This window comes from Cetorhinus maximus, chromosome 12 (genome assembly GCF_964194155.1).
Source record: "Cetorhinus maximus chromosome 12, sCetMax3.hap1.1, whole genome shotgun sequence".
Classification (NCBI taxonomy): domain Eukaryota; kingdom Metazoa; phylum Chordata; class Chondrichthyes; order Lamniformes; family Cetorhinidae; genus Cetorhinus; species Cetorhinus maximus.
Genome location: NC_135890.1, coordinates 107020115 through 107032687, shown reverse-complemented (window position 1 = coordinate 107032687; position 12573 = coordinate 107020115). Strand labels below are relative to the sequence as shown.

Here is a 12573-nt window from a genome sequence, read left to right as displayed (position 1 = left end):
AGACATCTAGGCCAATCCGCCTAGGACTCTTCTGGGCTGTCGATCTGCTCCAGGAAGACACTTGTGGGAATTGTGTACAGGCCCTCTAATATTTACCACATGGTAGAATGGAGCATAAAGGGAGCTTGTCAGAAAGGCACGGCAATAATCATGGGAGATTTTAATCTACATATGGACTGGAAAAGTCAGATGGGCAAAGGGAGCCTAGATGAGGAGTTCATAGAATGTTTCCAGGATAGTTTCTTAGAACAGCATGTTCTGGAGCCAACCAGAGAGCAGGCTATACTAGACTTGGTATTGTGCAACAAGATGGAATTAATTAAAGATCTCATAGTGAAGGTGCCCCAGGTAGCAGCGACCATAAAATGCTTGAATTTTACATTCAGCTTGAGGGAGAGAGGAGTGGGTCTGAGACTATGTTTTTAAACTTAAATAAGGACAATTATCAGGGCATGAAAGCAGAGCTGGCTAAAGTGAATTTGCAAACTAGGTTAAGGGATAAGTCAATAGAGATGCAGTGGCAAACAATTAAGGGAATATTTCAGAATATACAGGATAGACACATTTCAACGAGTAAGAAAAAGTCCAAAGACAGACACCCCATCCGTGGTTAAGTAGAAAGGTTAAAGATAATATCAAACTTAAAGAAAAGAATATACAATTGTGCAAAAGATTGGACAGAATACAAGGAACAGCAAAGGATGACTAAAAGATTAATAAGGAGGGAAAAATTAGAGTACAAGAGAAAACTATCCAGAAATATAGAAACAGATACTAAGAGTTTCTATCAATATTTAAAAAGAAACGAGTTAACAAAGTGAACATTGATCCTATAGAAAGTGAGTCTGCAGAATTGATAATGGAAAACAAGAAAATGGCAGATGAATTAAACAGGTATTTTGCATCAGTCTTCACTAAAAAGGATACAAGTAACATCCTCGAGGAAGCTATAAATCAGGAAATGGGAGGGACTCAGGAAAATTACAATCACCAGAGAAGTGATACTGAGTAAATTGTAGGAGCTGCAGGCTGACAAGTTCCCGAGTCCTGATGGACTTTATCCTAAGGTCTCAAAAGAAGTAGCTAGTTAGATAGTTGATGCATTGGCTTCAATTTTCCAAAATTCCCTAGATTTGGGAAAGGTTCCATTAGATTAGAGGATAGCAAATGTAAATCCATTATTCAAAAAGGGGAGATAGAAAGTGGGAAACTACAGGCCAGTTAGCTTAACATCTGTCATAGGGAAAAAATTAGAAGCTATTGTTATAGAAGCTATAGCAGGGCACTTGGAAATGTTGGATATGGATAAAAGTAATCAGGTAGAGTCAACATGGTGTTGTGAAAGAAAATCATGTTTAATCAACTTATTGGAGTTCTTTGAGGATGTACTATACTTAGATTTCCAGAAGGCATTTGATAAAGTACCACATAAAAGGTTACTACGGCATGGATAGAAGGTTGGCATGAATAGAAGATCGGCTGGCTAACAGGAAGCAGAGAGTAGGCATAAATGGGTCTCTTTCAGGTTGGCAAGATGTAACGAGCGGTGTGCCACAGGCATCAGTGCTGGGACCTCAACTGTTTACAATTTATTTAAATGACTTGGATGAAGGGATGAATGGGAAGGTTGCCAGATTTGCTGATGACACAAAGATAGATAGGAAAGTAAGTTGTGAAGAGGACATAAGAGGCTACAAAAGATATAGATAGGTTAAGTGAATGGGCAAAGATCTGGCAAATGGAGTGTCATGTGGGAAAATGTGAAGTTGTCCATTTTGGCAGGAAGAATAAAAGAGAGGCATATTACCTAAATGGTGAGAGACTGCAGAGCTGAGATGCAGAGGGATCTGGGTGTCTTAATGCATGTATTGCAAAAGGCTAGTATGCAGGTACAGCAAGTAATTAGAAAAGCTAATAGAATGTAGCCATTTATTGCAAGGAGAATTAAATTCAAATGTAGGGAGATTATGCTTCAGTTATACAGAGCACTAGTGAGACCACATTTGTGGTACTGTGTACAGTATTGGTCACCTTATTTAAGGAAGGATGTAAACACGTTGAAAGCAGCTCAGATTTCAGAGAAGGTTTACCATAATAATACCTGGAATGAGCGGGTTGTCTTATGAGGAAAGGTTGGACAGGCTGGGCTTGTATCCGCTGGAGTTTAGAAGAGTAAAAGGCAACTTGATTGAAACATATAAGATTCTGAGGGGACTTGACAGGGTGGATGTGGAGAGGATGTTTCCTTTTGTGGGAGAATCTAGAACTAGGGGTCACTGTTTAAAAATAAGGGATCACCCATTTAAAACAGAGATGAGGCAAACTTTTTTCACTCAGAGGGTCATGAGCCTTTGGAACTCTCTTCCTGAAAAGGTGGTGGAAGCAAAGTCTTTGAATATTTTTAAGGTAGAGGTGGATAGATTCATGGTAAGCAAGGAGGGGGGTGATATGTTAGCTGGAGTAGGCGGGATGCAGATTTGAGGTTACTATCAGATCAGCCATGATCTTATTAACAGGTGGAGCAGGCTCGAGGTGCCGAATGGCCTACTCCTGCTCCTTGTTCATATGTTCGTACGCCTGTGACCCCAGCAACTCCAGCTGCTCAGGCTGAGGAGAGTGCAGCTGCCCCTAGCAGGAGACCCAAAGCAGTCCTCCAGGCCTTAGCCCTCCAAAAGACGTCCGCCAAGGTCATGACAGGCAATCAACTGGCTGCCTCCACCTCTGTTGCAGATGTTGGGGATATACCTAGACGTAGCAGTAGGGCAAGAAATATTGAGAACACCAAGGTGGCATTCACCATAAATACTTTGCACATCTGCAAATATATTTTGCTTATCTGAAATTCTCATCTAGTGATGTAATGCTTCGAGGTCATCCAAGTGTAACAAATGCCCTCCTTCCTCACTTATCTCCCATTGTGTGCCTCAGGTCTATGGTGTTTCACACAACTCAGCATAGTGACTCGCCTTTCTGTCCACTGCAGAGACATGAGCAAAGCCTCTTACACTCAAAGGATCATATTATGTGGCCTCAAGAGTATAAATTTTGCAGACTTGTTTATTCTCATGATGCTGCTGCACTGAAGTCTGTTCTCTGTGGATGTTATAGGTTTCAATGTTTACCTGCATTGGAGTCAATTTAATTCAATGCATCTTTCAATGGCATCCATGTGATGTCTGTCAGGCTTGGGTGTGGGTTAGGTTTCAAGTAATAGTCGTGGATCTTTGGCCCTCGTGGTGGCCTGTAACATGACATTATGACCGTGTGTACAGCTAGACATCACCCCTATAGTATTCACCACCTGCATGATGCAGAGCTATGGACCTAGCTAGCACTTGGTGACTTCTGAGATGTCTCTAAACGGCTACGACTATGTGAGATCAGAGGTATGAGTCTAGGTTCCAGATGCCAAACTATTAAATGGAAGGGTGCCACTCTGCACCTGAAGATCTGGCTAGTGTGGTTGACATAATCCCTGAGCCAGCTGTCTGATGGGCAATCGAGATGGTTAGTGGATTGTGAGAATGCCATCAGTGTGCCAGATTTCCTCGTGTATATCTGAAACTGCTGGAATGAAAATGTGGAGGCCTCAAATGGGATCAGAGCGGAGCTCCAGTACACCTGATGTGTGCTCTTTACTATCAATGAAGTTACTATGTAATGCTTGAATATTGTGTTGACATTTTCTGGGCCACAGGTGCAAAGGCAATGCTGGCTGTGAACTTGGGAAGCTCCATACGAAGACTGGGTCATGAGCGTTTGTCAATGATCAGACAATGGGGCTGCTGAAGCTCTCTCTGTGCACACAAATGACCTGGCTCACAGGCTTGCAGCCATGGCTGAGAGTGACAGATTACTATGTCCTAACAAACAAACTCATGCTGGGGACTCAGTATGAGGATGAGACCAGAACATTGTTCTTGCATGAGGGATGGCCTGTGGACAGAGGGCGCAGTCTGGATTCAGATCAGTCTTCAGACCTTCAGGCAAGAACCAGTGACTGATGATTGTCCTCCTTGAGGCACCTTGCAACGCTGCATGCATATTGCCATGAGTGCACTGAGGTTTGCAGTGCTGCTCCTGCCTCTTGAAGGCTGCCATAGGCAGTGGAATGTTGATGTGATGCTTGAAAAGTCTGCAGTATGTCTAATTTCTTCACAGTGTGTGCTGGTGGAGTTCTTATCCTATTACAGAATGGTCACTTGCTCCATAGGCAGCCTAGCCTGTTAAGGATGAGGCCATGGTCACGCAAGTTTGTGATTAGTCATTCTGAGATTGATGTCCTTTATTGAGATGTTGAGGACAGCAAAGAAGGTATTAACATCTAACCTGCATGGAGGGCACAGGTGAAATCGAGAAGGTTAGCGGATTGTGAGAATGCCATCAGTGTGCCAGATATCCTTGTGCATATCTGAAACTGCTGGAATCAAAATGTGGAGGCCTCAAATAGGATCACGATGAAGCTCCAGAACATCTTCATTGTCCTGGAACCTTGTGGCTACTAGGATCTCATGGGCACATCTGCTGTGTCTGGCCTGTGCTATGGCCTTTTCCTGTGGGGCCTCAACATCCTTGCCCTCATTGAGCTCATCTCCTCCTCACTGGAGGGCACGTGCAACTCCTCCCTGCTTTGGAGCGCCAGGTTGTGTAGAGTGCAGAAAATCACGATGATGCAGACACCCTCTGGGGACAGTACTAGAGAGTGCTGCCTGACCAGTCCAGACATCTGAAACACATCTTCAACATACTGCAACCCCAGAACAACCTTCCCTGACCGATAGTCACACAGCCCCAGCGCTTCCACTGCCTTATGCCCCCTCTTCCTTTCTTCCATTCCACTCCCCCCCAGGCATGTGTCTGTGTCCACCCCTTCCCTCCTGTGCTCCAACCAGACACCCCCTCCTCCCAGTCATATGTCTCTGTTCACCCCTCCTCCCCGGGCTCCAATCAACACCGTCCCCCCCACCAGTCAAGCGTGTACTTTCCAGCTCCTTCCTTTGCCTCTATCTTGTCCCATCATCACATCCCAGTCAATCGTGTACTTTCCAGACTACCCCCTACCCTTGCCTTTCCACTGATCTTGCCTGAGCAGCCTTGGCACAGAGTAGGAGCAGCCGCGAGAGCAGTGCAGTGAAAGGTGGGCAAACATTGTGTGCACAAAACTCAAAGTCACGAGTGAAGTGTAGTTTGCCAGGTCACTTCAGTTATATCCGGTTGTGATTCAGGTTGGTCTAACTACCCACAGGCGTGGCCATTTGATTTGGCCATGATTCCAGTGAGCTGGGTTTTTAATGAGCATTCATGAGATGCAAATGCATGCAAATGCGTTTCCCAACATGGTGCCACGGGCAACCAGACCTGCCATGAAACTCAGGAGGGGAAAATTGCAATTCGATTTTCACGCCAGTCAGGAAACTGACTTTTGGCACTCTCCAAATTTTCCTGTCCAGCCCGTTACGATGCCCACCACTGGCGGGACCAGAAAATTCGGCCCTGTATTTGTGTTTTCTCATACCAGGCAGCATCCTGGTGAAATAAAAACAGAAAATGCTGAAAATCCTCAGCAGGCCAAGCAGCATCTGTAGGGAGTGAAACAGAGTGAAACTTTCAGATCAATGACCTTTCGTCAGACCTGGGAAAAGTTAGAAATGTAAAAGCAAGTGAAAAGAGGGATGGAAAAGTACAAAAGGGAAGATCTGTGAAAGGGCAGAAGGCAGGAGAGATTGAGTGATAAAAGAATTGGTGGTGCAGGGCCAAAGGGAGCAGTAATGGGACAAAGAAAAGGAAAACTGAAACTGAAACCTGCAGAGGAAAGGAAAACAAAATGAGGGCAGAGATTACACTCTGAAATTGTTGAACTGAATGTTGAATCCAGAAGACTGTGGGGTACCTAATCAAAAGATGAAGTGTTGTTCCTTAAGCTTAAATTGAGCTTTCTAGTAAATCTATACAAAACCCTTTCTTAAAGCCTAAATACCCATCCAAACGTTTGCAGCCCAATTATGTACACAACTGATGTCTTATTAAGGTTTTGTTAACCCTTAGCTGTTATATTCTGTAGCTTCTGTGATGTAAATCTTAAATTCCATTAGTTTCTTTTAATGACCTTATCAGTGGTGGTGCTGTTTTAATGGTCTGTGAACCTAAACATCCAAATTCCTCTGCTCTTCCACAGCGTCAGGCCTACTTTCTGTCAGAGTTTAATTTCTGTTTTTTTTTTAAATCAAAATGTATCACCTCAGTTATTGATAATTACATCTGTCACATTTTAGCATACTTCTGCCACTTTTTTTTATTCCTTCATAGGATCTGGGCATTGGTGGCAATGCCAACAGTTGTTGCCTGTTCCTAATTGCCCTTGAGAAGGTGATGGTGAGCTGCCTTCTTGAACTGCTGCAGTCCATGTGGTGTACGTACACCCACAGTGCTGTTAGGGAAGGAGTTCCAGGAATATGACACAGCGACAATGAAGGAATGGTGATATAGTTCCAAGTCAGATGGTGTGTGGCTTGAAGGGGAACTTACAGGTGGTGGCGTTCACATGCATCTGCTGCCTTTGTCCTTCTGGGGGTAGAGGTCACTGGTTTGGGAGGTGCTGTTGAAGGAACCTTGGTGAGTTGCTGCAGTGCATCTTGTGCATAGTACTGTGCATTGATGGCGGAGGGAGTGAATGCTTAAGTTGGTGGATGGGGTGCTGATCAAGTGTACTGTTTTGTCCTGGATTGTGTCAAGCTTTCTTGAGTGTTATTGGAGCCACACTCATCCAGGCAAGTGGAAAGTATTCAATCACACTCCTGATTTGTACCTTGTAGATGGGTGCCAGGCTTTGAGGAGTCAGGAAGTGAGTTACCGCCTCAGAATTCCCAGTTCTCCTTGTCGGTTCGGTGTATCCTATGAGCTCAGTTTTTTTATTCAGACCCCTATGATAATATAGGAAACTGCAACTAAAATACTTCCAGAAGGCAAGGATCCTATTTGACTGAGTGTCATGAAGCTATTAATGTATATAATATTTTGGAAAATATTTTTCTTTTAAAATAGAGGTTTAGTCTGTGGGTATGTCTTATTGGATTAAAGCCAGCTAGTCTGGGTGCTTTGATATGTACTTGTTCTGATATGTAAGAGAGATAGCATGCATTAGCATATTTTTGAATAGAGCATTCAAGAAGTGGGGTGAAAACTTGACTCCTTTCTAACAGATACCAAGCAATTTGTCTATATTACTAATAAAATTGGTACAATGAATGGGGTTTCATTGTTAAAAGTTAAAGTTCAAAGAGACTGGTGAAACAATGAGAATTTGAATTCAATCAGTGGTGGTAGGTATAACTTCAGCAGTTTTCGGGTGTGCAGGCAGAGGCAATGTAAGATCAAAAGGCAGCTGTAAGCTTCCAACTGGCTCCATAGTGAAAGAACCTAATTTTGAATTCGTAAGGTGAAAATACTTTGCCTGGTGTTTGGTTAAGACTATGGGTTGCTGTTGCCTTAATGGAGATTAGTTTGAGAATTTGTTAAAAGTTATGATAGTAGCAATTTGAAGCCATGTGTACATATAATTTGGCCTGTGTAAATTAATAAAATGTTTCATTTAATTTAATGTAAAACCTCGAGAACTAGTGGTCTGATTCCTTAGTTTAGAGTCGCATCTCAAACATAACACTTAAAGTATAGGTTGTGACAGTTGTTTAAAGTTTCCCTCTGGGATTTTTAAAATAACTCCACTTCGGTCATAACATTGAGCACCTTGACTTTTTTCCACTAAGTGGACTGTTATAAATCTACTGGTGTAATCTTGGCTCTAAAAGTCATTTGACAAAGTTATCATAGAATCATAGAATGGTTACAGCCCAGAAAGAGACCATTCAACCCATCATATCTTATCTTAGTAAGAACAGCTCCCTAGTCCCAATCCCCTGCCTTTCCCCAAAGCTGAGCTAATTTTTTCTCTTTAGATAATTGTCCAATTCTCTTTTGAAGGCCTCAATATTGAATCTGCCTCCACCAGACTCTCAGGCAATGCATTCCAGATCCTAACCACTCACAGCATAAAAAAGTCCTCATGTCACCATTGCTCCTTTTGCCAATCACCTTAAATCAGTCTCCTTTGTCAACGGAAACATTTTCTCCCTACCTTATCTGCCCAGCCCCCTCATGATTTTGAACGCCTCTATCAAGATTTCCTCTTACTCTTCTTTCTCCAAGAAGAGCTCCCTCAGCTTCTTCAATCTATCCATCTCATTGAAGTTTCTCATCCCTGGAACCATTCTTATGAATCTTTTCTGGACCATCTCCAGTGCCTTCACATCCTTCCTAAAGTATGATGCCCAGAACTAGACAAAATACTCCAGTTAAGGCTGAACCAATGTTTTATAAAGGTTTATTATAACTTCTTTGCTTTTGTACACTATGCCCCTATTTATTATGCTCAGGATCCCATATGCTTTTATTAACTGCTTTCTCAACCTGTCCTGCCACCTTCAACGATTTGTGCACATACACCCCCCCAGGTCCCGCTGCTCCTGCACCCCCTTTAGAGTAGTAGCCTTTGTTTTGTATTGCCTATCCTCATCCTTCCTACCAGAACGAATCACTTCACACTTCTCTGCATTAAAATTAATCTGCCACATGTCCACCCATCCCACCAGCCTGTCTATGTCATTTTGAAGTTTCCCACTATCCTCCTCACAGTTCACAATATTTCCAAGTTCTGTGCCATTTGCAAATTTTGAAATTGTGACCTGCACACCCCTAGGTCCAGATGAAAAGTCATCAGTTAAGCTCAAAGCAACGGGGTAAAACTCACATATAGACATAAGAAATTGGCTGAATGGTGGAAATCAGCAATACTTCTTAGAAATGTCACATTAGAGTGAAAAGAAATGATGAGTGCGTGGGGTTCAGGAATCAGAATTGGGTCTTCTTATGCTCACAATTTACCTTAGTGTCCTGAATTCAGAAACTCAATGCAAAAATTGACCAAATTCAAGGATGATACCAAACTTGGATAGACTTGGGTTGTTTTCGTTGGAGCAGAGAAGACTGAGGGGCAACCTGATCGAGGTGTACAAGATTATGAGCGGCATGGGCAGGGTGGATAGGGAGCAGCTGTTCCCCTTAGTTGAAGGGTCAGTCACAAGGGGGCATAAGTTCAAGGTGAGGGGCAGGAGGTTTAGGGGGGATGTGAGGAAAACCTTTTTTACCCAGAGGGTGGTGACGGTCTGGAATGCGCTGCCTGGGAGGGTGGTGGAGGCGGGTTGCCTCACATCCTTTAAAAAGTACCTGGATGAACACTTGGCACATCATAACATTCAAGGCTATGGGCCAAGTGCTGGTAAATGGGATTAGGTAGGTAGGTCAGGTGTTTCTCACGTTTTGGTGCAAACTTGATGGGCCGAAGGGCCTCTTCTGCACTGTGATTCTGTGTACTGGCTGCAATTGATAATTGATCCTAAGAGATCTTGGGATCCTAGTGGATTCAATGCTGAACATATCCAACCACTGACAGAAATTAACAAAGCAAGACTTACATACAAGACAGTAGGGTACATTTTAGAGGATGTCATACTCGGCCCATAGAGGTCTGGTCAATCCAGTTCTGGTCACTGAGGCACAGAGACAGTTAGGACCTGGAGCCTGTTCAGAAAAGAGCCACAATGCTGATCTCCAGCAGCAGGGAACAAAGTTATGAGCAGAGACCAGAATAACTCCTCTCTCTTTGTCTTTGAAAGAAGGCCAATGACAGAGCTAATTATGAAAGGGTTTGATATAGGGTAGAAGTGGAGATGTTTCCACTTATGGCGGCTTCCAAAACCAGGGACCACAAATATAAGATAATCACTGACAAATCCAATAAAGGATTCAGCAGAAGCGTTTTTGTCCAGAGAGTGGTTAGAGTGTGGACCTTGGGTTAGTTGAGGTGAATGACCTGTTCTGTGCTGTAAATTCCATGTAATTAATTACATGTAATTTCATGCAACTGACCTCGTGGAGGTATTCAATGTAAATGATGTGATTAAAATAGATTCAGCTAATCACTTGAAACTAAATTGCCGGAGGAGGAAGGGAAGACAAGTTCAAACTAGCAAATGGCCGATGTCAGAGAGTGCTTTGCACAAAGCATGCTCAACGCCTAAAACAAGACAAGATCCTAGAATTACTTTAAAAAAACATGCAGATTTCAAGTTAGGGAGACTTCGGTATCTTTGTGAGGTGTCAGCTGTGGCTCAGTTCATAGCACCCTCGCCTTTGAATCAGAGGGTTGTGAGTTCATGTCCCACTCCTGGAAACCAAGAACTGTGATTGTACTCGAAAGAGTTGCAATCTGTGACTGTTGATAACTCGAAAGAGTTTCAGGATCTTTGTGGAAAGCAAAACACAGCCTCAATTTCCTTTTTATTGCGACCGAACGGCACTTCGAGAAGCAAATAGCTGGAACCCAGAAGGTGTCGCTGTTTCATCCGTGACCCTCGTGGGGAGGAGGTAGGAGGAGAAGGGAGCGAAAGTTGTTTAAAGTCAGGACTCAGCTAATCCGCCAAACGAAAGAGGGAAAGGCAGAGCGCCGATAGTTAAATCCTACTGGCTGAGGAAGGTACATGTCGCCAGAGCCCAACAGGATTAAATCGGCATTTCGGAGGGATTTACAAACATGGGCTACAGGGAGTCGTGTGCTCTGTACTGGGCAGAATTTTGGGATTATGAGACTCCCAAAGTTGTGGTGGTTAAAAACCGAACTTTAGGAGTTATCTACAGAATTATCCAACTTCTTATCATATTGTATTTTGCCATGTAAGTACATATTAGAGTTTAGGCTATCATCAAGGTTGAGCCGAATAAAATTAATTTAAATATAACAGCTGGTTTATTTTACATCAATGGTTTGATTTTTGATTCGTCAGCATTGAGTTCCTATGGAGCAAATTAATTTATACATTTGAGCTTCATTATATTTTTTCTCAAGCGGGAGCTGTTTTAAACTTGTTACTGAATAATTTCCAATCCTCGCTAATTGCAGGAAAGTCTGATTTTTTTTTTAGCATTGGCAGTTTTAATTCATCCTGAGTTTTGTTTAATAATCTTGAATGGGCTCCTTCGAGTTTCAACTGCATGGAGCCGGGAGTCGGCTCTTTGATCTGTAAACATAGGGATTAATAGCAAGTTTCAATGCTTAGTGTAGCGCTTGCAGTTTAGAATAAACATTTGAGCTTCATGGCAATTTTTCCCAAATATAATAAAGCCGAAGTCTGATCCTGTTTATAATTCATCGCGGCCGCTCCCGTGAATCAAGTCCTGCGAAACATTGTTAAAGATCTGGAGACGTATGTGGTCCTGGACGAGACAACACTTCTGATATGTCACATTATTCAGGCTGTGTTTCTGTCTTCCAGGAGAGAGGAGCGATCCCTCTCTAACCTGAGTGAGACCCGTCCGTTTACATTTTCGTAAGATACTTACTATAACCGAGTTCGCATTAATGTGCATTTCGGCGTCTAACGCGGTAAAAATGGCTAACCCATCGAACACAATTGCTGCTGGCCCGGTTTAACACAGAGTAACCCGATTTAGGCAGGGGTTTAGTGCCAAATTTTGAGACGCAGGATCTCTCAGAAAATGTGTTGGCCATATCATTTCTAAATCCACTAATACATTGTTATCTTGTGTATTAATCATTTGAATCCCCAAATATCAGTAAAACTGTGTTTTAAGTGAAAAATATTAGTGCTGGTAGGCATTCTATTTCAAACCATGTGGTATTTTGAACCATTAGTCTTTGGCATTGCTAGAATTTCATTATGCAACAGTTTAATTATTTAATTCAAGCCTATTTAAAAACATGAATTACAGAAAGCTTTAGTTACTTCTGACTGGGGAATTGTTTAGAGAGGGAAAACTGCTTTTCTTCATTTATATTAATAACCTAGACCTGGGTGTACAGGGCACAATTTCAAGTTTTGAAGATGGTGCAAGTCTTGGAAGTATTGTGAACTGTGAGGAGGAGGCAGACTTTGAGAGGATAGAGACAGGCTGATGGAATGGGTAGACACGTGGCAGATGAAATTTAATATAGAGAAGTGTGAAGTGATGCATTTTGCTCAGGAGAATGAGGAGAGGCGACATAAAATAAAGGGTACAATTCTAAAGGAAATGCAGTGGCAGAGGAACCTGGGTGAATATGTGCATAAATCATTGAAGGTGGCAGGACAGGTTGAGAAAGCAGTTAATAAATTATACTGAATCCTGGGTTTTATAAATAGGGGCACAGAGTGCAAGTGAGTTATGTACCTTCATAAAACACTGGTTCAGCCTCAACAAGAAGGATGTGAAGGTTTTAGAAAGGGTGCAGAAAAGATTTACAAGAACGGTTCCGAGGATGAGAGACTTCAGTTATGTGAATAGGTTGGTGAAGTTGGGGCTTTCTCCTTGGAGAAGAGGAGATTTGTTAGACGTGTCCAAAATCATGAGGGGTCTGGATAGAGTAAATGGGGAGAAACTGCTCCCATCAGCAGAAGGGCGAGAATCCTAAGGTGATTAACAAAATAACCAGAGATGACATGAGGAAACATTTCTTCATGTACC

The 12573-nt window shown here is 42.7% G+C and overlaps 1 protein-coding gene across 5 annotated transcripts in view; it reads left to right on the top strand.

The window, feature by feature from the left end:
- Nucleotides 1–10354: 10354 nt before the first annotated feature.
- Nucleotides 10355–12573, top strand: part of p2rx2 (purinergic receptor P2X, ligand-gated ion channel, 2) — a 78731-nt gene continuing 76512 nt past the window's right edge. For all 5 annotated transcript variants that reach the window (XR_013578211.1, XM_078554307.1, XM_078554305.1 and 2 more), the window contains exon 1: nucleotides 10355–10785. Coding sequence is in view for 4 of the 5 variants with exons in the window: in XM_078554307.1 (XP_078410433.1) it covers nucleotides 10646–10785 (140 nt within the window). In the remaining variant the exon portion in view is untranslated. The remainder of the gene's footprint in view (nucleotides 10786–12573) is intronic.